A 27,472-nucleotide genomic window follows, 5' to 3' on the forward strand; every position below is an offset into this window, starting at 1 on the left:
TTCTGTTTGAATCTTTCCCCCATTTTTAAATGGGGTTTTTTGTACTCCTTTTATTGAGTTGTAAGAGTATTTTATATAGTTTAGATGCCAGTATTGACAGAAATGTGTTCTACCAATATTTTCTCCAAGTTTGGGGCTGGTCTTCACTTCCTTAACAATATCTTATCAAGAGGGGACATTTTTAATTGTGTGGAAGAACAAAGAGACATTTCTAACTATCTGCCATATGCTGAGCTTTGATCGGCACTGGAAATATAATAACGCCTCAGCTTACATTTGTACTTTTTCTTATTAGCAAAATAGGCATCTGTTGGTTTACAGCCTCCTTTTTCACTGTCATATCATGACTATTTTACACTTCATTAAATATTATTCAAAAACAGAATTCGTAATGTGTACATAGTACTCTCATGGATATTTCTTAATTTATTTAACTATCCCTCTCTATTTTGGGGGTACTTGGGCTTCCCTGCTAGCTCAGTTGGTAAAAAATCCACCTACAATGTAGGCAACCCCATTTCTATTTCTGGGTTGGGATGATCCGCTGGAGAAGGGATAGGCTACCCACTCCAGGATTCTGGCCTGGAGAATCCCATGGACAGGATCCTGGCAGGCTACAGTCCGTGAGGTTGCAAAGAGTCGGACACAACTCTGTGACTTTCACTTTCAAAAAATAAGAGAGAAATATATGATTACCGTCCTTTGCAGAAATCTCTGTGAATATCCTCAATTATTTTCATAGTATAAATGCTTACAGTTGCAAAGACTGAGACAAAGACATAACACTTTGTTTCGTAATTGCCTCTGAAGAAGGACAGCTGATGTCTTGAAGATCTCATCTTGCCCTCTTTGTCATGCCAGTCGCACATACTTGATGGATGAATATTATAGTTGGAGAGAAAAAGAATTCCCCTGAGCTTGATCCTTTCCCCTTCCTCCTGTGAAAGAAAGTAAGAGTACCCTTCACCTCTCTGATGAAGGGAATAAGAAGAAAGCATTCTTCTAAAAGAGAACTGGTCAAAAAGATGTAGATTCCCAGAAAAGCTAGGTGACAAGCCCTGTTGCTGCTCAGCAAAGCCCTTAAGGGGCCCCGCCCCCAGCCCATATAAAGCCGGGGTGCAGTGGGGCGGCTGCAGCAGCTGGCACTCAGCCTCCAGAGCACCGGCGCTGCCACTGGCCTTGGCACGCACTATGGCAAATGAAGTGCAAGTTCAGCTCTCCCCACTGAAAGGGGGGCATCCTCCTGCAGGTAGGCTGCCCACTTGCCCTCTGCCCTGCAGATAGCAAGGCCCCTCTGCTGCTGCCACTGCCCCTTTCCATCAGTGCCTTCAACAGAGATACCCCAACAGAGCCAAGGCTCTCTGTCTCCCGTGTTAGTTTAACTTCCTGCAAACTGATTTCCTCTTCTGTCTTGGATCCTTTTAGGCTTATGTATGAAAACCATCTGGGGACTTAACAGGCCCCGGTTTGGTTGAATTAAAGCCTAATGTTCTATGAGAGCACAAGGGATTGGGCACTTGTAGAAAGGAACAGGTGGAGAGCTTGGACCTTCCCTCTCTGGCTATAGGTTTGTAACGACCCGTCCACACCCAGGAGGTGATTTACTGCTCATGGAAACCTTCCTCCCGAGAGGTTCCAGCTTCTAGACTCAGTCTCTCCAAGACGCCTATACATTATCTGACTTGGTGCCCAGGCAAACCAGCTTCCGCACAGCAGACATCAGCGCAGTTTCTCTCACCCTCCTCAGGTCTGGGGTTGGGCAGCGTTATTATCAGTAATGTCTTTTGTCTGTCACCAAGCTGAGGAGCAGTTTTAAAACAGGATATGAGCCTGGCAGGGGCTGACTGGAAAAGGTAGCTATCGAGGTATTTTACAAAGGATCCACAGTTCTTTTTTTTTTTAAGTATGCTATTTATATCAATTATCTGGAATATGGAAATTATTTGTATTGTGCTTAACCATATGTTCATATAGATTGGCTGAGGCAGTCAGGCCTATTTTTAGCCAGTTTGATGTTCTTTCTATTGCCTTTCTCATTTTTTCCCTTGAGAATGATCTCACAAGCTCAACTGCTTTGTTCTTGCCTTTCTCCAAATAACAAAATTTATTTGTTGGTATCATTCTTTGGTTCTTCTAAGCCAAGGTTATTTCAGTCATCTTTGCTGCAGAGGACAATGGCAGGTATAATCTTCACAAAGCATCAAAAGCTGACACAAGGCTCAGTGACTTTCTGGTGGGCAGCCCAGCCAAAAAAGAGTCAGAATTTTTACACTCATTCTGAGTTTACATATCTTGGCACCCTGTCATGTTCTCTTGTGGCAGACTCCTGACTTTTTATATTTGTCATTGGATTTAGGAATAATTAACATTATCTACATTTAAAGTTAAGGATGCTAACTAACGATCAAGAACTATCGATGTCAATTATTAGAAGTTTTTGAAAGTGAAAGTGAAGTCGCTCAGTCATGTCTGACTCTTTGCAACTATAGCCTGCCAGGCTCCTCCGTCCATAGGATTTTCTAGGCAAGAATACTGCAGTGGGTTGCCATTTCCATCTCCAGGAGATCTTCCCAACAAAAGGGGTTGAACCGAGTCTCCCTCATTGTAGGCAGATGCTTTACCATCTAAGCCACCAGGAAGTCCTACCTGGAAGGACTCACTTAGAAGTTTCTACCTAAGGACAAAAGAAGACATCATTCTCTTCCTGCAACTTCCAACCCAATCCTTCATAAAACAGTTCAGCTAATGCCTGATTTGCTAAATGACATTTATGCACAAAGAACACAGAGATAAACTCAAGCAAATAAAAATGTGAATGAAACCACCAGGAACCTTTTGTCCCCACTGCTAATGATTGCTAATTACTCTGTGTACATAGCACACCATGACGCCATCAAGCATGTCACAATGCCTCTGGCATGACAATTAATTATTATGAACTGTGACACTACAGATAAGAGGTTTGGGATAATTAGAATGGAGATGAAGGCAGACTTTTTCCTCCCTGCTGAGAAGAAGGGAACAAGAAAGCCTCATCCTTCAGCTTGTCTACTACATAGTTTGTCTACTAAAATCTGTGAACCAGATTGCTACCACACAAAATTTTTTTTATAGAACAAAAATAATTCATTGCCAGAATTCCATTAAATTTCACCTGAGTTTTATAAGCAATAGATAGGCCCCAGAAAGTAGGATGCAGACATGATAAAGTGGAAAGGTCTGACATGGCCTTTGGAACCAGTCAGTCCTAGATTTAAGCCCTGCTTCCCTTCCACATGGCTGAGCCTCCGTTTTCTTATCTCTAAAACAGAGGGGTGTATGCATGCATGCTCAGTCATGTCTGACTCTTTGTGACTCCGTGGACTGTAGCCCACCAGATTCCTCTGTCCATGGAAGCGGTAATAAATAACATTGATATTGTAAGGTTGTTATGACTATTAAAAGAGATAACCCATGTAAGGTACCCAGATATGAATGTTAATCCCTGTAAAGTATAGGCCTGGGAAAACTCATAGCTGTCACAAGAAATGATTTTCTTCCATGGCAAGACCTCCAGTTGTTTGAGGGAGGCGGTAGAAACTACTGCAATCATCAGAACAGAAGAAAATTGCAATGGGAAAGAACATCGTGCCTGCCCCATCACAGTTAAAAATAAATCCACTCAAAAGCCAGCCAGCTACAACTCTTTCCCACCTATGCGGCAAGTGTGTAGTGGTTTTTCCTTTCATGTCTGTTATATAATATACGGCACCTCTGTGAGCCCTGCTTATTTATGTTGTGAAACAAGACTACATTAAACATGAGGTGGCCTGGGCTCTAGGAAGCTTAGCTTTTGGTTTTCTGCTGTTTTGATTTGCCTCACTCTCAGTTTTATAAGAACTCCATTACATGAACAGCCTACTGTGTGAGTAGGAGGTAATCTAAGGAAGCTAAGGACATACATATTGAACGAGAAAGAGCAGCAGTTCGTGAGTTTTCTGTATCACTCACATTTTTTTTATTTGGCGTAAGGCAAACGAATCAGAGCCATCAAAGGGGGCCACTGCTGAACCCCCAGAGAGAAACCATTTACTGACTCATTCAAGAGAGAGGGAAGTTTAGGGAATGTATCCCCTGCATGCGTGTTTCGTCACTAAGTCATGTCTGACTCTTACGACTCCATGGACTGTAGCCTACCAGGCTCCTCTATCCATGGGATTCTCCAGGTGCCTCTGTACAAGGGATTTCCCAGGCAAGAACATTGGAATAGTTTGCCATTTCCTCCTCCAGGAAATCTTCCCAACCCAGGGATTGAACCCCAGTCTCCTGCATTGCAGACAGACTCTTTACCATCTGAGCTACCAGGGAAGCCCCATGTATCCCCTAGGGTTAAACTTAAACAGAAAATGGGGAATAAATCATAGCTGAAGAAGGGCCAGTATGATTTTTTTAAAAAAGCAAACACTAGAGGCTTAATTCTATCGACTCCAGTCTGTTCATATCAACTTCTGGGAGTTGACCTGTGAGGTTTGACAGAGAGGTTACGAGACCACTACCCCACACATCACAGGGCAGGGGTTTGATGACAAGAACAGCTGCTTTTCACTTATCCCTGTGTGCCTGGCACTCCACGGAGCCTTCTAGACGAAATCAACCCTGCAAACCAACGATGTTCCCACATCCCTGTTTCACAGAGAAGCAAACTGAAAGTTAGCAAGGTCAAGGGATATGCTCAGTGCCACACAGCTGGAGAGCAAGGGTGCAGAGATGGACAGTTAAATGGACCCATGCCAAGCCCTCTCCCCTTGCTTCATGAGCTATTCCTGATGCGGGTCTTTTGATGGATAGTTTAGAATTTACCACAAACTCAGCTGTGAAAGCAAAAGAAGTGTTTTGCAAACATCTGACTTTTAAATTAAAATGTTCAAATGAAAGTTCTAAGTCACAAGGCAGAGTTTGCCCACCCTTCATGGTGGCCATCTTTTTCACACACATTCTCCACTGATTATTGAAGGAAAGAAGCTCAGTTTTTCTTGGAGGTTTGTCTTTCTTTATCTACACTCTACCAAACAAGATGCAAAATGCATCGAAAATCTTAATTGGAAAATTATTGTATAGCATTCTAAACTCAAGGGTCCACTTTTGAAAACTACAAAAATCCATAAAACTACGAAAGTGACCACAAAAGTATAACACTTAGTCATAGACAGGAAATCAAAATTTTGTTTTCTCCACATCAATGTAGGTTTTCTAATGAAACTATTAAAAAAAATCAGCTCTCTCTTATATTCTTTAAAAATCTCTAGTTCATTTTGCTTATTAAAAGGACCTGAAGTCTTGTATTCGAATATATTTGTATTCAAAGTCCTGTTAAAATGTTAAATCAGTTCATTTTGTACTTTGCCCAATTGTAGTTGGTCGTTCTACAAAGGTTCAAAAGACATTATAGTCCCAAACATGGAATTACATAAATAATTACAAATTTAATTGACCTAATTTGGCTTGAAGCTCAATATTCAGAAAACAAAGATCCTGGCATCTGGTCCCATCACTTCATGGGAAATAGATGGAAAAACAGTGGAAACAGTATCAGACTTTATTTTTTTAGGCTCCAAAATCACTGCAGATGCTGATTGCAGCCATGAAATTAAAAGACGCTTACTCCTTGGAAGGAAAGTTATGACCAACCTAGATAGTATATTAAAAAGCAGAGACATTACTTTGCCAACCAAGATCCGTCTAGTTAAGGCTATGGTTTTTCCTGTGGTAATGTACGGATGTGAGAGTTGGACTGTGAAGAAAGTTGATCGCCAAAGAATTGATGCTTTTGAACTGTGGTGTTGGAGAAGACTCTTGGGAGTCCCTTGTACCGCAAGGAGATCCAACCAGTCCATTCTAAAGGAGATCAATCCTGGGTGTTCACTGGAAGGACTGAAGCTGAAACTGCAATACTTTGGCCACCTCATGCGACGAGTTGACTCACTGGAAAAGACTCTGATGCTGGGAAAGGTTGGGGGCGGGAGGAGAAGGGGACGACAGAGAAGGAGATGGCTAGATGGCATCACCGACTCTGTGGACATGAGTTTGAGTGAACTCCGGGATTTGGTGATGGACAGGGAGGCCTGGTGTGCTGTGATTCATGGGGTCGCGGAGAGTCGGACATGACTGAGCGACTGAACTGAACTGAACTGAATTTAGTTATAGTGAGACTTTGAGGTCCCATGAGTTAGACCAACTAGTTTAAACAAAACTGGCAAGAATCTGATTGCAAATGTTGGTTGCAAATGTTTTTTTAAAATGGCTTGTTTAGGGAATTCCCTGGTGGTCCAGTGGTTAGAACTCTGATCTTTTACTGCTGAGGTTGTGGGTTCAATTCCTGGTTGGAGAACTAAGTTCCAGCAAGCCGCACTGCTACTGTTGTTGCTGCTAAGTCGCTTCAGTCGTGTCCAACTCTGTGCGACCCCATAGACGGCAGCCCACAAGGCTCCCCCGTCCCTGGGTTTCTCCAGGCAAGAACACTGGAGTGGGTTGCCATTTCCTTCTCCAATGCATGAAAGTGAAAAGTGAAAGTGAAGTCTCTCAGTTGTGTCTGACTCTTCGTGACCCCGTGGACTGCAGCCCACCAGGCTCCTCTGTCCATGGGATTTTCCAGGCAAGAGTACTGGAGTGGGTTGCTATTGCCTTCTCCAGCAAGCCATACAGCTCAACCAAAAAGAAAATGAACAAAAATAAAAAGCAATAACAGCTTAAAAAAAAAAAAGGCTTGTCTAGATCCAGGGAGATCCAGGAGGTGTCAACAGTATTCCCTGCAAAATTTTGAAGATGACCCTCCCACAAGGTTCCATCTGGTTCAATCACCCCAGTGTAGTAAGAGCCTTACTGTGTATCTCAGTGTATCCATCTATAGTGTGGAAGGATCCTCCTCTGCTTCTTTCTACTGTACATTGCTGACCAAGTGAGATTACTTATCAGAACAAGTTTGGTACAAGAACTGTACTCTGAAAATCCAAGGTGTGGTTGACTTATGCTTCCTAAATCACTCAGAGCCCACAGCCCTGGATAGATTCAAAGACTCCTGGATGAAAGTAAGAATCTTGTGAGAAGAATTTTTTCAAAATTGGTTATAGCTGCTTTGCAAATTGTGTTAGTTGCTGCTGTACAATGAAGTGAATCAGCCATATGTATACATATATCCCCTCCCTCTTGGACCTCCCCCCCTGCCTCACCTCACCCCACCCCACCCCACCCCATCCCACCCCATCCCACACTCACCCCTCCAGGTCATCACAGAGCACCAAGCTGCGCTCCCTGCAGTATACAGCAGGTTCCCACTGTCTGTGTTACACATGACGGTGCATATGTATCAACATCGATTTCCCAGTTCATCCCCTTTCCCCCCGCCATGTCCTAGCATTTGTTCTTTACGTTTGCATCTCTATTCTTGCTCTACAGAGAGGTTCATCTATACCATTTTTCTAGATTCCTTATATATGCATTAATGCACAATATTTCTTTTACTCTTTCTGACTTACTTCACTCTGTGTGACAAACTCTAGGATCTGTCATGAGAGGATTTTTAATTTCCCCTCAAATGTCTCTCTTTTATTGTTCTGAAGAATGAAGAACTCCCATGTTTGCATTCTCTTTACATTTTTTTTTCTTTTTCTTTTTTTGGCATTTGCTTTTCTAAGTGCACTGTATTCTTTCGAAAGGGAGGGAACATGATAGATTTTCTTTTGTAGCTAGATGGGAATAGTTAGAATCACATTAAAGACATTACAGTAAAAACCACCTAGTTAACTTCTACTGAATTCTCCAAAATCCTTCTAAACTATTCGTGGCAGATGCACTTCTTTTTAGCACACTGTGGGGCCAGAGAACATATTATTGTACTATGCAGTCTACTTCACTTTGAATAAAACAGTACATGCAGCCAGGCTCTGCCTTTCAGGAACTTTTGCTCTTTGGTTTCCATTCTCTCCTCTGGAAAAACAAATGTAAATAATAATAACTACTAATTATTAAGTGCCTCCCATGTACCAGGTGCTTCTGTTACCTCTATTTTCTAGGACAACCCACACAATCAGTATTATTCCCTTTTGAAGGATGCAGAAACTGTGCCACAGAGGAGTTTAAGTATCTTGCCCAAGGTCACGGAGCTCAGGCAGGGTAGAGTTCTCTGACCCTAATAACATTCCCTCACCAGGAAACCAGGCCTCCTCCATAAGACAGCCTCTAAAATCCTTGAAAATGACACCGTAAGTTTCCCTTGTGCCTCTGCTTCCTCAGAAGTTGTCTTTCCAGAGTGACACAGCGGCTTCTCCTCTCTGGTCACTCTCCTCTGGACATTGTCTAGACTGTCCACGTCCTTTCAAATGAGCAGCGCAGACCTCGACATTCTAGAGTTCTCAGTTTAAACTAGTGCTCATTTTAACTATAACAAGTGTGCTTCTGAAGTTGGCAATAATAATCCGAGGAAGAAAACATGTAAAAACCATAACAGAGAAAACAAAAGGAATACTAATAGGAAACTATTTACAACACTCCATGTTTAAAAAGCGTTTGTCATAAGAAGAATGAAAGATACTACTGAGGGGTACTGAAGACCCAGGCTCTAGGTTGGGAGCTATTGTGATTTGATTCTTCTTGGTACAAGAGAGAGCAGTGCTGTGAACAACACCCTTCACACAGAGGCATACTCTCCTCAAGCAGTCTCCAGGAAAGGGCACCCTCAGTTTATTTCATCTCTATTTCCCATGGCTATTCAAAAGGTGTTTCCACATCATTTCCATTTCTGTCGCTGATTATTCTGTATGCTGTGTGTGTGTGTGTGTGTGTGAATTTAAAGCAGAGCCTGGTGGCTCAGACAATACAGAATCCACCTCAATGCAGGATACCCAGTTTCAATCCCTGGCTTGGGAAGATTCCCCTGGAGGAGGGAATGACAACCCACTCCAGTATTCTTGCCATGGATAGAGGAGCCTGGTGGGCTACACAGTCTATCAGGTTGCAAAGAGTCAGACACAACTGAGTGACTAACACACACACGTGTGTGTGTGTAAACACAGGACATTTTTTTCCCCTGGACTATACTATATCCAGTATTATAAAAGTATAGTGATATGCTTTTATTATCAATTTAAAAAAACTTAGTTACTCAAAATGACCAAGAAGAGTTTATTCCATGAACACAAGAATGGTTTGATAGTAAACTATTCATTAGTATATACTTATAAAATTTTTATCTATTAACATAATTAACCACATTAAGGAGAAAAACCATATGATCATATACATGAATTATAAAAGGACATCTAGTCAAATTCAACATGTCTTTGTAATTTTTTAAGCCAATGAAACGGTAATAGGATATTTCCTTAATACAATAAAAGAAATGTATTTGAATAGGTATATATATTACAGATATGTGTTTGTGTGTATATCCAACTAAGTACACATTATACTTAATGGGAAAACACTAAAAACAATCCCTTAAAAAATTAGGATGACAAAGATGTCCATCATGACCACTATTTAATATTATTCTAGACGAAATAATATTATATTGTTTGCAGATTATGTAACTTTTAACCTGGAAAATAAAAGTGAATCAACAAAAATACTATAAACAATAAGGGATTTCAATAAGATATGGATATAAATCAGTGATATTAATATAAGAACAACAATCCGTGAGAGCTATAATGGAAGAATAGACCCTCTTTACAATTGCAACAACAACAAAGAGAAAATGCTTAGGGAATAAACCTAATAATAAATGTGTAAGATTTATGTGAACAAGTTACTGAGGGACCCAAAAGAGGATGTAAAAAATGGAAAAGCATACCATGTTCTTGAAAAGAGAGCAACCAGGATGTGAAGATATGAATTTTCCCTTTAAAAATCATTTAAGGGCTTCCCAATGGTTCAGTGGTAAAGAAGCCACCTGTCAATGCAGGAGGCATGAGTTTGATCCCTGATCCAGGAAGCTCCGATCGGCTGACTAAGCCCACGCACCACAACTAGGGAGCTTCTGCTGTAGAGCAAGTGCTCCTCAGCGAGAAGCCTGCGCTCCACAACCAAAGAGTAGTTCCCTCTTGCCACAACTGGAGAAAAGCCCACACAGCAAGGAAGAGCCAGCACAGCCAAAAATAAATAAATAAGATTTTTTTTTAAATCTATAAATCTAAAGCAAGACCATTAAAAGACTACCAGCAGGATATTTTTGGTGGGAATTGACAAACTGATTCAAAAGTTCATATGGAAAAATAAATAAGAATAGCTAATAAAATTCTGCAAAGTAAATATAGCAAAGAAAGACTATCAATTAAAATATAAAGTTACAATCCTTAAAGTTGTAACAGCATATAAACAGAGATTAATGGAACAGAAGGCCAACAGGACAAACAGGCCAAAAATGTAAACAGTCTTTAAAAAGAAAATACAACTGCCTTCTGAAACATAGAAATAAGCTCAACTTTCAATAAAATATAAGAAATGCAAATTACCTTTCTTTTTCTTATTGGTTGATGAAACCAAATATTTTCTAGTTCACATTGTTGCTTGAGGTATAGGGAAACAGTCACTGTCATTGTAGCTAGTGAGATTGTAACCTAGTGCAACTCCTGTGAAGGATAATTTGATGAGATTGAACAAAATTACAAAGGCACATACTCTTAAGTATTAACAAGATCACTTCTAGGAATTTATCCCATGGATATACTTGCATTTGTGCAAAACTATGTACATGAAAAGGATATTCATTACAGCATTGTTTTTGATAGTAATGGATTGCTGCTGCTGAGTCACTTCAGTCGTGTCCGACTCTGTGTGACCCCTTAGACGGAAGCCCACCAGGCTCCCCCGTCCCTGGGATTCTCCAAGCAAGAACACTGGAGTGGGTTGCCATTTCCTTCTCCAATGTGTGAAAGTGAAAAGTGAAAGTGAAGTCGCTCAGTCGTGTCCGACCATTAGCGATCCCACAGACTGCAGCCTACCAGGCTCCTCCATCCATGAGACATCTAAAATGTCCAATATTTGAAAACTGGTTAAGTACATATAAAATGTCCATATAATGAAATTTTGAAGCAGATGTTAAAAAAAAGACGTTCTCTTTTTACATATATATGTGTGTGTGTGTATATATATATATATACACACACACAGATAGGGAACTTACTCCAAAGTGCATGACTGAATGAAAAATATAAATAAACAAGATGTAGAAAATGTATGCTGCCATTAAAAATATATATAGGTATGTGTATAGAATGTCTATGGATGAATACATAGGAAACTTGTTAACATTAGCAGTATTTAGGGACATGACTGGAGACCTAAAAATAATCGTAGAAGAGACCTTTCCATGATTTTTGAATTGTGTGCTTTATGAATGTATATTACATAGTCAAAAAATTAATAGTTTTAAAAGAAAAGTGAAATTAATTCATGAGGGCATTAAGAAAAAGAAGAGGTTTTCCTATTTTTCGCTTTATTGAAGCCAGTTTTAGAAAATTGCCAATCTAACATTTCCATAAAAAGAATTAACAGGTTCAAACAAATCAATGTCCATTTAGTTTTTTATCATTTGAGCTTGTCAGATTTCAAATGTGCAAATTTCCTGGGAACAGAAAAAAGTATTTGCTTTGACTCACAATATGAAATGGGTTGTTCCTTTTCAAGTTGATTTCATCTGACATTGTTAAACACTTGAATTGCTGTTAGGTCATCTGTAGCCTAATTAACACTAATTGATCTCTTGAACGGCAGGATTATTAATGCATTTTAATTACTCATTAGAACATCTGAGCTCCTCCAACATCGGAGGTTTGAGGTCTGGGATGGAAGGTGGGTATCTATCTGGTGGGATCAGAAGCATCTCTCTTGAATTAACTGCCTGTTATCACCACATGCCCTGACTTTTGGCTCATTCTCCAATCTAGCTTTTGAAAGCTTTGGTTGGATTAAAAAATTTGCAAGCCTTGCACTTTAATCTTGTGGGAAAACAGGACGGTCACACTGTAATTGTCAGTTGCTATCATGAAGAATGTAATTGACTTGATAATAAGAAAAAATGTTTTTCAGTGAAATGCCTAAGGGAGTGCATTGTTCAGTTCAGTAGCTCAGTCGTGTCTGACTCTCCACGACCCCATGAATCACAGCACGCCAGGCCTCCCTGTCCATCACCAACTCCCGGAGTTCACTCAAACTCATGTCCATCGAGTCGGTGATGCCATCCGGCCATCTCATTCTCTGTTGTCCCCATCTCCTCCTCTCCTCCCAAATCGAAGGTATAAACACCACTGCTTTTTTTTAGCCTTAGTTCCCCCTCTCTGAACACAAACAAGCCAAAACCTCAGCCCTTCTCTGCTTCCCACTTTGTTTGATTGAATTTTTTTTCTTCTGTAACATTAGCTCAAGGTACTTTTTTTATTATGTTTAGATAAAAGTTCAGCTCTTCAAAAAGTTCTGAAATTCTTCAAATGTCAATTCATACTTTGAATAATAAAAGCAACTTTCTCTTGCTGCCCTAACCATGACTCCTGTGCTGATGCTTCTTTGTTTACAGTAAAAGCTGGAGGAAAGCGAATTTCCAAAAAACAGGAAATTGGCATCTTGGAGAGACACACCAAGAAAACAGGGTTAGAGAAAACAAGGTAGGAGACGGCTTCATTTCTTTTCCTTCTTCCTCTCGAGTTTTAGGTAACTCTACTGCCAAGAGTCAGAGGTTTTGCTGTATCTTAGGGCAAACCAAGGCTCCCCAGGCACTTGCTAACCAAAGTTAGAGGCAGGGGTGGGGTGGGGCGGAGTGGGGGTCAAGATGGGAGGGGAAAGGGATGGGGGAGGTAACTACCCTCTGGAGACTCTCTCTGCCCAACCTCCTCCTCTCTGCAGACAGCCTAACTGCCTGCTATTAAAAATCACAGTCCTGAATGCATCAGAACTGGACTCAACATCTCTGTATCTTATTTTCACCTTAGCCTTTAAAGCACTACTGTCTCTAAGCTGCCCTTGTTTTTGTAATACGCTTTCTGCTGAAGCAAATCTCCTGAATTAAAAATAAATGCTTTCTTGTTTGTTTATTTCAAATTCCTCACTCAATTATTTAGAAAATAATGGCCACTATATGTGGCACAGCCAAAAGGCGTTTGGATACTGACTTTGTTTTCTCCCTGAATTCCTTCCTGGGTAACCTTGACACACTGCGCTTTGCTCAGAGCTAAGCAAAGAGCCATGGGCTGGATCTCTTGTACAAATGGCCCAGCCCCTCTATCCCTTGGGTAAGGAAAATGGTGCCTTCAAAAAGAAGCATATGAAATTAGCTCTTCCAAATAGGGGCATTTCAGAGACTACTAATTTCCGTAGGTGAGTTCACGAGTAATTCAAAAGGGGTGAATTAGAAGATGCTCAGATATGTGCTTAACAGTTAAAATGGTAACAGTCTCAGAAAGAACATGTGGAAGGAAATAGGCTATGGAATTTCTCGGAAATTTTTTCCATATAAAATTACTTTTTAGATCACTTTAAAAATTTTCTTCTTGATTTCTGGAAAGAATTTTTTTTGAGGGTTTTTCTACTTTAAAATGAAATACTCTATCTCATACATAAAGAATTCATACAATTCAGTAGCCAAAAAGCAAACACACCAGTTTTAAAATGGACAGAAGATTTGAGCAGACATTTTCCCAAAGAAGAATCAGATAACCAACAGGTACATGAAAAGATGCTCAACATTATTATCAGGGAGAAGATGTAAATCAAAACTACAATGAAATATCACCTTACATCTGTCAGAATGGCTATTACCATAAAGTCAAAAAATAACGAACTGTGGCAAGGATATGGAGAAAAGGGAACATTTGTGCATTCTTCAGTTCAGTTCACAGCTCGCCAGGCCGCCCTGTCCATCACCAACTCCCGGAGTTCCCTCAAACTCATGTCCACAGAGTCAGTGATGCCATCCAGCCATCTCATTCTCTGTCGTCCCCTTCTCCTCCCGTTTCTTAGTTTCTAATATAACCACTATGGAAAGCAGTGTGGAGTTTCCTCAAAAATTAAAACTAAAACTACCATATGATCCAGCTATTCTACTTCTGAATATTTACCTGAGGACAATGGAAACATTAACTTGAAAAGATATGCACACTCCCACATTTATTGCAGCATTATTATAGTAGCCAAGATATGGAAGAAACCCAAGTGTCCATTAATGGATAAAAGGATTTTTTAAAATGTGATACCTACATACATACACATATGTGCGCACACACACACCCCCACACACAGAAGAATATTTTTCAGCCATATAAAAGAAGGAAGTCTTACCACTTGTAACAATATGGATGGACCTGGAAGGCATTATACTAAATGACATAAGTCAAACAGAGAAAGACAATTAACATGTGATCTATCTTGTATGAGAAATCTAAGAAGAAAAAAACCCAGGACAACAGCAGCAAAAATCTCAAGCTCTTAGGTACAGAGAGCAGAAGAGCAGTTGCAAAAGCTGGGGTGGGGTAGGAAATGGGTGAAGGGGATCCTCAGGTACAAACTTCCATTTATAAAATAAATAAGCCATGCAGATACAATGTACAGCATAGTGACTATGCTTAATGATTTTGGTGTTGCTCAGTCGTGTCCTACTCTTTGTGACCCTATGGACTGCAGCACACCAGACTTCCCTGTCCTTCACCATCTCCCACTATGACCCCTCCATCTTGGGTGGCCCTACGTGGTATGGCTCAATGTTTCATTGAATTAGACAAGAATAGTTAATGACACTGTATTGTATATTTGTAAGTTGCTAAGAGAATAAACCTTAAAACTTCTCATTATAAGAAAAAATATTTAACTATATATGGTGAGAAATATTAACTAGACTTATTGTGGTCATTTTGCAGTATATACAGTATCAAATAATTATGTTGTACACCTGAAACTAATGTAATCTTTATGTCAGTGATAGCTCAATTTTTAAATATTTGCCCCTTTGGCACTGAGTGTTTGTTTCTTCTGAATCAGAAAATAATCACCACATAGTGAAAACAAAGCTCTAAGTCCTCAAGAGTGAGAGTCACATATTATTTATCTCCTGACCCAGCATCTAGGACAGTTCCTAGAATAGAGAAATGTCTGTAAATGACACCAGACTGTCATTGAATTGTCAGCTGGTTAACTTTGAAAGCCTATCCTGATGTTAAAATCTGACTCAAGCATAATCTCTGTTTAGTGCCTCGTTATCATGCTTAGGCCAGGGACTCAGGAACTAAAGAGTCATAACTTGAAAATGGCCTTCTAGTTGGCAGCCAGTGGACAAGTCATTCATTTCTCTCAGCAAATGGGACTTACTGTTAATCTGAACATCAAGTGGACATTATGAGAAGGAGTTGCCTAGAGAGTTATAAAGTGGTGAGTGGAACCCTGTTTAAAAATACAATTGTTTTCTGCTACTGCTGCTGCTAAGTCACTTCAGTCGTGTCTGACTCTGGGTGACCTCATAGACGGCAGCCCACCAGGCTCTTCTGTCCCTGGGATTGTCCAGGCAAGAACACTGGAGTGGGTTGCCATTTCCTTCTCTGAATTGTTTTCTAATAGTCATTAAAAGATGAGAATTGGACTACTGCAGAACCTAAACAGCTAGAAGTAGCTCTCATGCGCTATTTACTAGGGATAGATATAGGTATGTGGGACTCGAAGCTTATAGAATTGGGAGGCCATTTGAAGGAAAAACAGTATAAAATTATAAATATGAGATGGTTAGGGCCCCCTTGGAAGGAGGCTGCACAGTGAGAGGCCCTGGAGCTTCCCCAGCTTCCCCATGAAGTCACCTCTGTTCTTCATATCCACTTCATGTTTGCACAGATATGATTGATTCCTTTTCATGGACAAATATCTCTCCTTATATAGTCTAGGAAAACAGCTTTTGAAAAATATATCATAGAAAATAAATTCCCAAGCATCATCAAATTTATTTTCCTTTCCTCCACTGCGGATGCTGATTCCAGCCATGAAATTAAAAGACGCTTACTCCTTGGAAGGAAAGTTATGACCAACCTAGACAGTATATTAAAAAGCAGAGATATTACTTTGCCAACCAAGGTCCGTCTAGTCAAGGCTATGGTTTTTCCCGTGGTCATGTATGGATGTGAGAGTTGGACTGTGAAGAAAGCTGATTACCAAAGAATTGATGCTTTTGAACTGTGGTGCTGGAGAAGACTCTTGAGAGTCCCTTATACTGCAAGGAGATCCAGCCAGTCCATTCTAAAGGAGATCAATCCTGGGTGTTCATTGGAAGGACTGATGCTAAACTGAAACTCCAATACTTTGACCACCTCATGCGACAAGTTGACTCACTGGAAAAGACTCTGATGCTGGGAAGGATTGGGGGTGGGAGGAGACGGGGACGACAGAGAATGAGATGGCTGGATGGCATTACCGACTCGATGGACATGAGTTTGAGTGAACTCCGGGAGTTGGTGATGGACCGGGAGGCCTGGTGTGCTGTGATTCATGGGATCGCAAAGAGTCGGTCACGACTGAGCAACTGAACTGAACTGAAACTGAATAACTTCTACTAACCAACACACACACACACAAAATAGGTCAAGAGCAGAGTTCCTTCAAGAAATTACACTGGAAGCTCATCCCTTGTTGAAACTCTCCTACAAAATAACTTGGCCTGAGAAGAGAAGTCAGACACAGAAGAGTACCTGCTATGCGGTGCATTTTATGATGTACAAAGTCAGAACTAAAAGAGTCATGCTAGGAGGGATTGGGGGTAGGAGGAGATGGGGACGACAGAGAATGAGATGGCTGGATGGCATCACCGACTCGATGGACGTGAGTTTGAGTGAACTCCGGGAGTTGGTGATGGACAGGGAGGCCTGGCGTGCTGTGATTCATGGGGTCGCGGAGAGTCGGACACGACTGAGCGACTGAACTGAACTGAACTGAAGGCAGGGTAGTGATTATCTTAAGGGCAGCTAGTTTGACTAGTGCTACAAGTCTTAAATATTCACCAACCTATATGTTGATAATATGTGCACTTTTCTGCATGTATATTCTACTTAGAAGAAAAAATTTTTAAATATTAATAAATATTACTATGATAAAAATTATAATAACTTGGCCTGCAAAGCTTGTAATTCATGGTCACACAGAGCAGCGTTTTTTTTTTTAATCTTCCAGAAGTAGCCAAGTAGCATGAAAGCTTAAAGACCAAGTAGAAAACCGTCTATACGATCATTCAGCTTCTTAAGTGGGAAAGTTGCTGTTTCTATATGAGGTTTCTTTTCTTCTTCACAGTGCCATTGCAAATGTTGCCAAAATACAGACGATGGATGCCCTGAATGATACGCTGGAGAAGGTGAGCCATGAGTGAGGCAGATCATGTGACACTCCCAGCCAGTTTTCACCTAGCTGATCATGCTACGTGGGTGAATGAGCTGATGACTGGAATTTTTTCCAACTCAGAGGTTTGATGTCCCGGTGAAAGAATCTGCTTTCAGTTCAAGGAACACAGAGTAGTTTTGATGGGAAAAGCGTCTCTTTAATAAATCATTTCAAAAATAAGATAGGAAATTAAGCAAGAATCATGATGCTGCCAAATTGGCAGAACTTTACGTTGCCATCCACTTATTTCCTGGAGACCTTGGCATGTTGCTCTAAATAAGGCAAACTGTATACTGGGAATTCAGCCCTTTTTGACCTTCCTCCCCAGTTCTGCTTTCCCATACGGAAATGTTTGATTTGAGGCTAGGATGGGTGGAGGGTTGCCCAATTTTAGACTGGAGGAAGGCTGGGCACTGGCTGGCTTTATCTAATAAAGTCTATTTATAAAGGTGGTTGACCAATGCTATTTTTATATCTGTATCTTGAATTCTTTCTAAGTAGCTCAGGAAACTCAGAAAGTTCTTCCTGAGTAGATGGTGGTTTAATTTTGGGTTCAATAGTTTGTTTTTAAATGTTGTAAGTGATCCGAGTAAGGATCCTTATTTTACTCCTAGGGAGGAGGTGGATGCACTGAATTCAGGCATTGAAGAACCGCTATTTCTGTTACCCTAACATATATTGAAGGTACAGGACTGAGTGTCCTTTGTAGAAGGAAGACTTGCTGTTATTGCCAACATCAGGGGTCTGAAATATTAATAGATTAGAATGGAAATTGTGCGGCTAAACTTCTGGGACCTCTCTTTGGTACTGGCTTCTCCTCTTGCTGTCTTTAAAGCCTTGAGCAAGTTATTGATCTTGTACCTCTGATTTGTCATTTTTAAGATGAGGATAAGGAAGAGATGGTTGTTGTGTGGAATCAATGAGATTCACACACAGGAATCTCTTAGAACAGTACCTGACACAGAGAAACCTGTCTGCACTCTCTGCTCTGATTAGTAGCATCCGTTTCATGACAGTGAAATGGAAAGTTATGTCTGAAGCCCATGAGGCAGGTAGTAGTACCAGATAAGATCTTGACGATAGACCATAGCTACAGAGCCTTCTCACATGGTGGGGTGTGGTTCTCCCATCAGGTAGATCAGAGGGCAAGTCATAAATGACTCTTTGCCTTCCTGACTTTAGAAGAAGGGCAGGGATGGATGGTGATCTGCCTCTTGCATTCTCTGGCTCCTGTTGTCCAAACACCTCATCCTCAGGGGCAAGAGATGTCCACAGTAAGTGGAATTGAGTGGAATAGATACATTCCTCTAAAATATGTTAACCCAAAATAAAGTGTTTAAAGAGAGTGGTCAGTAAAGGTCAATTATGCTGTACTTTAGCTATGATGCTGGAGTCTTCACTGTTTTTTAATAGACATATATGTATATGTCTATGGCATAGAGGACTCTTTCCCTGCCAGTTAAAAATAGCACCTCTGTATTCCAAAGATAAAATAATCAAATAACAACAGCAATAAGTTATATTTTGAAATCATAAGAAAACACAGATGGTGTGCTGTTACAAATATTTTTAACAGTAACTATATGTTTTTAAAACCCTTTAACACTTAGCTCAATGTGTACTGTGTGGCACTGTGTATATTACTGATTACAACAGTTTCTGGCATCAGATATCAGGTACCTGGGTCCTATGCTGGCTCTGTCACTTGGTAGATGCATGTCTTTAGTCAGGTTGCTTCACTTTTCTGTGCTTCTATTCCCTTATCTGTAAATAGGAATGTGATTCACAGTATCCACTTCACAGAGATGTGAAAATAAAATGAGGTTATATAACATGTGCAAAGGACTCAGCACAGTGCCAGACACACTTAGCCCTCGGGAGGGGTTAGCTTCTATTCCCTGGGGGAGATGTCCTATAGAGCATCACTTGGAATCCAGGCAAAGGATAAGAGACCAATAAGAGAGTCCCAAGATTACCCTAAGTCACTGTATTGAATATGGAGGTTGGTGGGATCCACGTGTTCCCTTACAGCTAAGAAAATTTTTCCATAAATCCATAATTCAACCTGAAGTGTAATAGGATTTCATAATAAAGGTCAACCTGAGGTAGGAAGAACAATGCCTTTTAAAAAATAGATCTGCTGAGATCAGTGGTTGCCAGAGAGTAGACGGAGTTGACCGCAAAGTGACAGGAGGGAATTTTGAAGTGATAGAAAGGTTCTATATCTTGATTGTGGTGGTGCTCACAGACTGTATGCACTTAAGAAAATCCATAGAACTGAACACTGAAGAGGGCAAATATTTTACTGTAGATAAATTATTCTGTAATTTTTTAGTGTAAAAACTGTATGATTATTAATAAACAGCCTAATACAAAAAAAGACAAAAATACAGAGATGTAGATTTTTGCTAATAAATTTTCACCTGCATTATGATGACTCCCCCAACAATCCGTATTGTCATGAAGATCTAACCATACATAATTGGCCAGAAGAAATATTGTAGTAATAATGAGGGTCATAGACTATGCATTTATTAGCTTTCATTCATGCCCTCAGCTAGAATTATTTCTAGTTACTAGAACCTGTGTTAATTCTCATGCCAGTTTAAGAACTTAAGAGTCCAAAACAGTGAGAGTTACAGCCCTACTCATAGGATCTCATCAACAATTCAACCATGGCAGGAAATTTCTATCCATATACTGTTCATGTCTGTATACCCTTTTAAAACCAACCTAGATTTAAGATGTGGGAGAATGGAAAACAATTCCCAAAGGTTGGAATTGTACAGATCTGCCTGGTGTGCTGTGATTCATGGGGTCGCAAAGGGTTGGTCACGACTGAGCGACTGAACTGAAGTGGAAAGTAGGGCTTCCCTGGTGGCTCAGTAGTAAAGAACCCACCTGCCAATGCAGGAGACGTGGGTTCAATCCCTGAGTCAGGAAGATCCCCCGGAGAAGAAAGTGGCAACCTACTCCAGGATTCTTGCCTGGAAAATCCCATGGTCAGAGGACCCTGGAAGGCAACAGTCCACGGGGTCTCAAGAGTCAGATACGCCTTAGTGACCAAACAATAACAAAGTGGAAAGAAACCTAAAATTTTCTCTCCCACTCTTTCACCCACTCATCCCCACACAGACCTCATGACCTTCCTCCTCCTCTCTCTCCCTCTCTTGCCAGTCCTTCCTACCTGTTTCAGCCGTAAATAATGAAAGAATTCATGTTGCCCAGTGATGGGCCATGCAACGTGTTTATTCCTGCAGAAGACAGGTTATATAAGCGCTCCAAGCTAAAAATCTGGGAGATCTGGTCTTAGACCAAGTTCCACCTACTCCCTAGAGGTTTTTGACCTTTTAGAAGCCACTCTGAGATTATGATTGCTCATTTACTTAATTGTTTTAAGGCAAAGAATAAGAGAGAATGGTACTGCCAAAGATGTTAATTCTCTGGATAGTCACGGAAGTAAGTTTGGCAATAGTTGTGAAGCTTCTCCCAACAGAAAAGTATCCAGTTAAGCCATTAGTAATGGGGTTGGGTTATAGTGTGGATGTGGGTGGAATGTTGAAGCCTGGTTGAATTGGGGCCACTTTTCAAGCTGCCAGCTGTGTCACCAGGCCCAGAGTGAGATGTATGGGAAATGGGATCCCAGGGAAGAGGAAGCCATCAAAGGCATCTGCAAATCTAAAAAGGTTTCTCTTGTTCTGTGGATTAACATCACCATAGGAAAATCCTTGAATTTCATCGACTGAATGTTTTGTTTAAGCACTTTGCGTAATGGGGTGTAGAAATCTAAGTGCCAACATTCAAGTTGGAAGTTAACACCCTGGAAAGATGAATGGATGAGCTGCCAGTCTGCTAATACCACCTGACTTCAGGCTCTAACACAAAACCTTCCACTGAGTTTCTTGCTTCTAGAATTTCTTTCACAGCTGTAATCATAAAGACTTTTTAATATACTTCTTTGACTTTTTCTCTGAAGTGAAAAATACAGGTTCTGAGGTCACAACTACCCAAGAGGAAGGTACATTCTCAATGTGGAAGTTTCTACTGATCTGCTTTTCAAGTCCAATATTTTGCCCCTTATGGGATGGAGTTGCAGCCAGGCAGAATCCTTACATACATACTGGCCTTGAATTCTTTCTCTTACGGAGTTACCCTAGTTTCTTTTACCTTAATGAGTCAGAAAAACACCTTTCATTCTACAAATCCTATCATTTTACAAAGACTAATAATGAAAAATCCAAAGCAGCCCCAAAGTTAAGATGCCAGACTAAAGCTCAGATGTTTGTAGTTTGGAAAGCTATTCCTACTTATTTTAGGGTAAGACTTGACTACAAAAATGTTCCTATCTCCATTTATATAAAATCTGCAACAAAGAGTTAGGGCATTTAAGGGTTGATTACTTACCATTTCATCAGTTCTGAAGGTAGACCCTTTATAGGCTCTCTACCCACAACCCCCAAGTCTTTCTACTTTAGAGTGCCCCTGATTGAGGGGGTGAAGTATTTGAGAAAAAGAACTCAGCTCTCTTGTTGTATTTTCATGCATTGCTATAAAGCCCTGACCCTCCCAAACTTGTACATTTGTAATTTAATAATCATGAGTGGTTCCTCTAAGGTTATTATCCTTGGCAGGATTATTTCCACTATATTCTCAGTCCTGTTGATTTCTTTTCCCTCTAAAATTTACCAGGCCAGTTCACAGATGGCCAACAGCCCCCAGGGGCAGTCTCCCATTCATTCTGACCTGTGTCATTCCTCTTTGGAGAAGCCATTGAGCAGAGCTCTTAGAACCTCAGTTAAATGCCTTAGTTAAAAGGTAACCCCTAACCCTTGTGCATTATTGGAGAAGGAAATGGCAACCCACTCCAGTATTCTTGCCTGGAGAATCCCAGGGACGGGGGAGCCTGGTGGACTGCCGTCTGTGGGATCGCACAGAGTCGGACACGACTGAAGTGACTTAGCAGCAGCAACCCTTGTGCATTACCAGTGGGAATATAAAATGGTAGAGCCACTATGGAAAACAATATTATATATCTCAAAAAATTAAATACAGAATTACCATGTGATCTAATAAATTCACTTCTCAATATATACCCGAAAGAACTGGAAGTAGAGATTTGAAGAGAAATTTGCGCAACAGTGTGTATAGCAGCATTATTCACAATAGCCAAAAGGTGGAAGCCACCCAAGTGTCCATCCACCTATAAATGTATAAACAAAATGTGGTCTATAGACATACAATGGAATATTATTCAACCTTTAAAAGGAAAGAAATTCTGACACATACTACAGCATGAATAAACCTTGAAGATATTACGCTAAATGAAATAAACCAGACACAAAAGAACAAGTATTGCATGCTAAGTCACTTCAGTCGTATCTGGCTCTTTGAGACCCCATGGCCTGTAGCCCACCAGTCTCCTCTGTCTGTGGGATTCTCCAGGCAAGAATACTGGAGTGAGTTGCATGCCTTCTTCCAGGGGATCTTCCCACCTCAGGGATATTGCATGATTCCACATACGTGAGATTCTTGGGGTAGTCAAATTCATGGAGATAGAAGGTAGAATGATGATTGCCAGAGGCTGGAGGAGGAGATAATGAGGAATTATTCTTTAATGGGTACAAAATTTCAGTTTGGTATGATGGATAAGTTCTGGAAATGGATGGTAGTGATGTCCATGTTAGCACAAGTTCGTGTACCTGACGCACAGTGGGTCCAAACACACCGAAACATCAGAGTTTAGAGCAGAGAAAGGTTTATTGCAGGGCCATGCAAAGAGACAAGTGACTCATGCCCTAAAAAAGCCCTGAGTTCCCCAAAGGTTTTGGCAAGGCATTTTTAAAAATCAGGTTTGGGGGTGGAGTCTCAAGGTATTGATCAGCTCTGCACAGTTCTCTGGTTAGCTGATGGTGAGGTAGCAAGGTGACATCATGGGGTTAACATCATCAATCCTTAAACTCCAGGAGGCCTGGGGCTATGTACTCATGGTCATCAAGTAGTTAACATCAAGTCTTCCATTTGGTGGAGGGGTTTTCACATCTGTAAAATACTTCAGGAAATGTGCTGCTGCTGCTGCTACGTCACTTCAGTAGTGTCTGACTCTGTGCAACCCCATAGATGGCAGCCCACAAGGCTCCCCCGTCTCTGGGATTCTCCAGGCAAGAACACTGGAGTGGATTGCCATTTCCTTCTCCAATGCATGAAAGTGAAAAGTGAAAGGGAAGTCACTCAGTCGTGTCCAACTCTTCGCGACCCCATGGATGGCAGCCCACCAGGCTCCTCCGTCCATGGGATTTTCCAGGCAAGAGTACTGGAGTGGGGTGCCATCGCCTTCTCCACAGGAAATGTGCATCAAATACTATTACCTAGGTACTTCAGAGAGGAGTTAAAGCAGAGGATATGCGGGAAGACCTATCATGGGAAGGCCCCATAGGGTCATGCTCAGTTATAGTTATGTAACAATGTAAGTGTACTCAATGCTGTACTTAAAATGGATGAAACAGTAAATTTTATGTTATGTGTATTTTATCACAGTTTTTTAAATTACAAAAGAAACGTAGCCCCTGAACTGTGGAGATAACCCTGGAAATGATCAAATAATGAGTTAGTGCCAAATTAAGCAATAGGTGTGTCATTACACACTGTTCCCTCCCCTTTCCTTTTACACCTCCACCCATCATCACTCTTGACACCTTTAGAACAATAATCCACACTGTGGCTTTCTCTCTTCTGTCTCAACTTGTCATCTTGCTCCATCTCACCTTGGCTAATTGCCCAGACTTCTATTATATCAGAACTACTTGTTCATTTCCTTTCTCACCCTCCTTTACCTTACATTTGACTTTAAGTACTACATCTTCCTACCTATAATCTCTTGAATGTGATTTAGAGCTAACCTGAAATAATCCATCTGTTTTAGTTGACACTAAAGACACCTAATCTGAAAGAAAACTACTGAAGTCAGTGACTTCTTAAGTTTCCTTTTGGTTCTAATCTTAAAAACAAAACAAAACATTCTGCTCTTACCACACTATAAACTGTATGTCATGGAGCCCAATGTTAATTAATCTGGCCCTCCAAAATTACCAGCTCTTTTTTAAGTTCCAAAGCAATATTTATAACCAATACCTCAATTATGGTTTGTGTGTGTGTGTGTGTTTTTCTCAATTATGTTTCTTCCTTTCTACTAGAATGTCAGCATAGACCATCCTTGGGTTTAATTATTATATAACTTGTAGCTTCTTGTTGTAAAAAACACTGAGCAAAACAAAGGCAAAGAAAAAGACTAGGAATTGCCCATAATTCTATCCCTTAGAGATAAACAGTGTTAACACTTCAGTGTGTATTTTTCCAGTGTGTTTAATTTTTTAAGACCAAGAAGAAAGAGCTTTCTGGAGTCAAATTTCACATGAAAGGGAGTGCTGTGTGCCCAGGGACATTTAAGAAGACATGTAAGGCACTTATGTTTCCCTGACTTAGAAGAGCCCAAACAAGCCATGAACAATGTGATGTTTGGGGTCATGAACAGTTTATCTCCCCTTTTATTTGACTTGAGTGTCAAGGCAAGGGCATCTGAGTTCAATAGAAATAAATTAAATTCCTAGTCAGCTGAGACATCCCTTCCTTGCTGGCTGAGGAAGGTGTCTTTAGGTTCCTTTATATTGAGTCAGTGGGCTGGAAAACCAACAAGTGGAATGGGCCCAGCAGGCCACTGAGTCCAAATTCTCCTCCTAGGAAAACTGTGTTTGAAATTGCCCCAGCACCGGGCATCCTTTATGATCTCATGCTGCCCTTGATGTAAATCCCATGAGGCCTCTTTGTCCCGTATGAGCTTCCTCTTCCTGTCGAAGTCTCAGTGTGTGTTAGTTTAGGCGCATTTCCTCACAAATGTCATCTGGAGGGATGACTAGTGAGCTAAGTCACTCCTCGGCTTTCTCTTTACAACGATGGTTAGGTTGAACCATACAAAACAGCCAGTATTTGGCTATTTTTTACCTACCAAAACAGAAATTTCACATGCTTCAATCTAAAAAATAATAACCCTAAGTTTTCCTAACTTCTTTCAGAGGCTCTTTATTTCTGATCTTTTGACATCTGAGGGGTTCCTTCTCCCCACCCCAGGCCCTCTCCAATATGCCCGTAGCCTTCTTAGCATATTGTGTTTTGTATATGCATAGTGGTGCCAGAATAATTGTTAATATTGGAGAACTGATGAAGATACAGTTTACCATTTATATTTTTAAAAAATATCACTTCAAAACATATATATAGATGCACATATATATATTATTTATATATTATATATATTTTATAGTTAAAAAAATTAAAACCTTACTAGTGAGGGAAAACCCAGATTAACACATATACTCACGGGTAAAGTGCTCAAGGTGGTGTGGAAAAGAGATTATATCAAAGAAGTAAACAAAACTGTGAAATTCCTCTGACCAGCTGTTTTGCTTTCTACTACTTTAATACTTTATGACCCCAAAGATCCAATATGCTTTTTTTTTTCTTTCCTTCTCACCTCTAGCTCAGCCATAAATTTCCAGCAGTAGCGCACATGGCACATCAAAAACCCAGACCTGCTCTGGAGAAGGTCACTCCACTGAAAAGGATCTACATTATTCAGCAGCCTCGAAAATGTTAAGCTGGGACGTAAAACACAGCCGTCTAGCCAACTGCCTCGAATGTCTGAGAGCTTAGAAAAAAGGACCACACTTTTCATAGGCCTAGTGTACTTGCTTGGTAAATAAAACAGCTTTTATATCTTCTTTTTTGACTTCAGATAATAAAACATTCAAAATTGCAAATCCAATGCATCCTTGGACCTAGTTAGCATCATATTGATGTTTACTGCGTGCGTAATTTTGTTGAATAAGTGGAGAAGATAGAATGTTGGACTATTCCACTCCACCTCTGTAGATAAGCTCTTTTCTTCTTGATGCTGACCCTGAGTGGTTCCACCCACAGCAAGTTCTCCTTGAGGGCAAAGGTTAGAGAGCAGTGCACTGAGCTTTGCAAGGCCAGCATTCTGTGCAAACCTGAGCAGTGATTCTTTTTGATACATTTGTCTTAAGATGCTCAAATTTTCACTTGAGGTGAAATGTCTTTTCTAATTTCCCACATAAATGTATAGTTTGTCTTGAAGGTTTGGTGAGGGAAAACAAAAATATTAGATTTATTTCAGACATATTCTCTTCTAAAAAGCAATCAAGTTTAGAAGGTATTAATAGAATTCTACTTTTAGTGGCAGATTTGCTCTGCTGCTGCTAAGTAGCTTTGTCGTGTCCAACTCTCTGCAACCCCATAGACGGCAGCCCACCAGGCTCCTCCATCCCTGGGATTCTCCAGGCAAGAACACTGCAGTGGGTTGCCATTTCCTTCTCCAATGCATGAAAGGGAAAAGGGAAAGTGAAGTCGCTCAGTCGTGTTCGACTCTTCGCGACTCCATGGACTGCAGCCCACCAGACTCCTCCATCCATGGGATTTTCCAGGCAAGAACACTGCAGTGGGTTGCCAGTGCCTTCTCCGGCAGATTTGCTCAGGGCCTCTACAAAGTTCATGCTCTGGAACTGGGGGCTCCTGATGCTCAGGGCATTGTGGTTAGGGTATAGAAGCTGGTTTTCACTGGAGGTGAAGCTGAAAGGGAAACTGTTGCTGTAGTTAAACCTACTCTAGCTCTCTTGCCCTCCATCACACACTTCACATACTCACAAATGAATCGCCAAAGACATCCTTAGGTGACAGTGGGGGACAACCACATTTTCCCCACAGAGGTTAGCTGCCACTCATAGTTCACCATTCTGTACCTCTAAATAATAATGCTATCCAGCAGTCAGCATTGTTCTTTACCCAGGGAAGGGGTCAGGACTTCACTCCATCACTTTACAGGTTGACAACACTTGGAGTATGACTTGATACCAAGATTGTCTCTGATTTCTGGAAATCCAAAGGCACCTGGTGAAGGCCCAGAAGTCGTGACGATACACCCCACTGTCTCCCCTGCAATTTTTGGTTCTTCTTCAGAATTAGGAGATCTGTTTGAGGCAATATCAAAATTCCAGTCAGTGCCAGCATGAATCAACACAACAGTAATAACCAT

At 40.8% G+C, this 27,472-nt stretch overlaps 1 protein-coding gene across 1 annotated transcript; it reads left to right on the forward strand.

Moving 5' to 3' along the window:
• The first annotated feature begins 1,123 nt into the window (after window positions 1-1,123).
• DAPL1 (death associated protein like 1) lies at window positions 1,124-26,185 on the forward strand. Its single transcript, XM_055398125.2, has 4 exons — window positions 1,124-1,249; window positions 12,548-12,635; window positions 17,284-17,344; window positions 25,901-26,185. The coding sequence occupies exons 1-4, from the start codon at window positions 1,192-1,194 to the stop codon at window positions 26,015-26,017; spliced, it is 324 nt and encodes a 107-aa protein (XP_055254100.1). The 5' UTR covers window positions 1,124-1,191; the 3' UTR covers window positions 26,018-26,185.
• The last annotated feature ends 1,287 nt before the right edge of the window (window positions 26,186-27,472 follow it).

Source organism: Moschus berezovskii, chromosome 2, assembly GCF_049115385.1.
Source record: "Moschus berezovskii isolate FMDL1 chromosome 2, NW_MosBer_1.0, whole genome shotgun sequence".
NCBI classification, from domain to species: Eukaryota; Metazoa; Chordata; class Mammalia; order Artiodactyla; family Moschidae; genus Moschus; species Moschus berezovskii.